Source organism: Perkinsus marinus (genome assembly GCF_000006405.1).
Source record: "Perkinsus marinus ATCC 50983 genomic scaffold scf_1104296974252, whole genome shotgun sequence".
Taxonomy (NCBI): domain Eukaryota; phylum Perkinsozoa; order Perkinsida; family Perkinsidae; genus Perkinsus; species Perkinsus marinus.
The window spans coordinates 1-1,486 of NW_003201192.1; the positions used below are offsets into that span (position 1 = coordinate 1).

Below are 1,486 nucleotides of genomic sequence, written 5' to 3' on the forward strand. Positions count from 1 at the left end.
GTAGAATTCGGAAATAAAATTTGTGAGGAAATATTGTACACAAGTGTCTTCTGTAATTTTAGATTCTTGTGATACTTGTCTCCCATGCTAGCCTAGCGCATACTTTATGATTACTGTAGTGATCATTAGTTAAGAACCACTTGTTTATAACTCTTGTTGAGTTATCTAATCCTAACAAAATTTCAATTTCGTAAATGAAATTTATGAATTCGGTAACGCAAGTTTACATTAACCGAATAACACACAAATTTCGAGTCGTAATCTTCGGCATTAGTTCGCCTACCACTCCTCACCCACCTTGCAAACATGAGGTACAAGTCAATCATACAAGCCAAGCGTCGGTCCTCACTAGAGCCCTTCTCTGGCCACAGCGATGATGCTGCCGTCTGGGGGGAGGATAACTCCTTATTAACAAGGAACGAAAATAATTACTACCCCTGCAGAAGTCGCATCGATATGGTCGATGTCTCGGGAGGTGTGGATGTCTGTGAGAAGCTTGGTATTATTCTTCACGAACTAAGGTGGATTCTGTCCGAGGGATACTTCGAAGTGTACTCTAGTGTTACCAGTGTGGGAGAAATATGCACATGGTCAACTACATGTGCTGGTGACAGATGAAAATTTGGAGGGAATTTTGAGGAATTCTCGTCGGTTTCTGCACCCATCTACTTGAATTCGTGTGAAAACTATCATGACATAGTGAAAAAGCTTCTGAGCTCAGCTGAGGACAGCGAACATGTATTTCAACACTAAGTACTACTACCACCTCAATCGCAACTCTCGAGCTGTGCTGAATACACCATATACTTTAACGATGAGAAGAAGCCGACTCTCTCTACTTGATGCCCCCCTCTTTACCGAGAATAGTACATTGGAGTTTCACCCTAGTGATATGAAAATTATATTTCACGACTACTGCATAGCGCCGCGAATATCGCGTTTTTCACAGAAACTCCAATACACTAAGAACCATTTATAATATTTCACATTATCATTCATATACTATCTTCATTTCAAGATGAGAGCATTCATTTACACAGTTTCGGAAGATCCTACTTCTACTGCTTCCCCACGAGTTGGACACTCCATCAGCCGATCAGCTTCCTCGACAGTGATGTACCTCTCAGTGAGGAAGGGGTCTCGGTGACGATCCACTCCAGCCTGATAAGAACTCTCGATATCGAGCTTGTGTGTGGAGGCCACGACGACCCACGCAGTCATCTCTATTAGAAGCGATCATTCGTGTGAGCTCCTCGTTGAGATCTTCCTCGCCAACCGCGATGACATGTGTCATGAGTTTCCAATACAGCTACACTCACTCAATCAACCTTCACTGACTACTTGTCAAACAACACATACCGTATATACATACAACTTCTTTTTCCCACATATTTCCATTTATCCAAAACTCGGAATAATTCGCGCCATTTAAACCATCGGCGATGTCAACAGAAATTCTACGACTACGAAAGTAATTTCAAATTTC

At 42.0% G+C, this 1,486-nt stretch overlaps 1 protein-coding gene across 1 annotated transcript; it reads right to left on the reverse strand.

Annotated features, from left to right (window-relative positions):
• Positions 1–1,032: 1,032 nt before the first annotated feature.
• On the reverse strand, positions 1,033–1,294 carry Pmar_PMAR022895 (hypothetical protein; the record flags this gene model as incomplete). Its single annotated transcript, XM_002765924.1, has 2 exons — positions 1,033–1,161; positions 1,214–1,294. 2 exons carry the CDS (start codon positions 1,292–1,294, stop codon positions 1,033–1,035), a joined length of 210 nt encoding a protein of 69 aa, XP_002765970.1.
• Between the last annotated feature and the right edge of the window lie 192 nt (positions 1,295–1,486).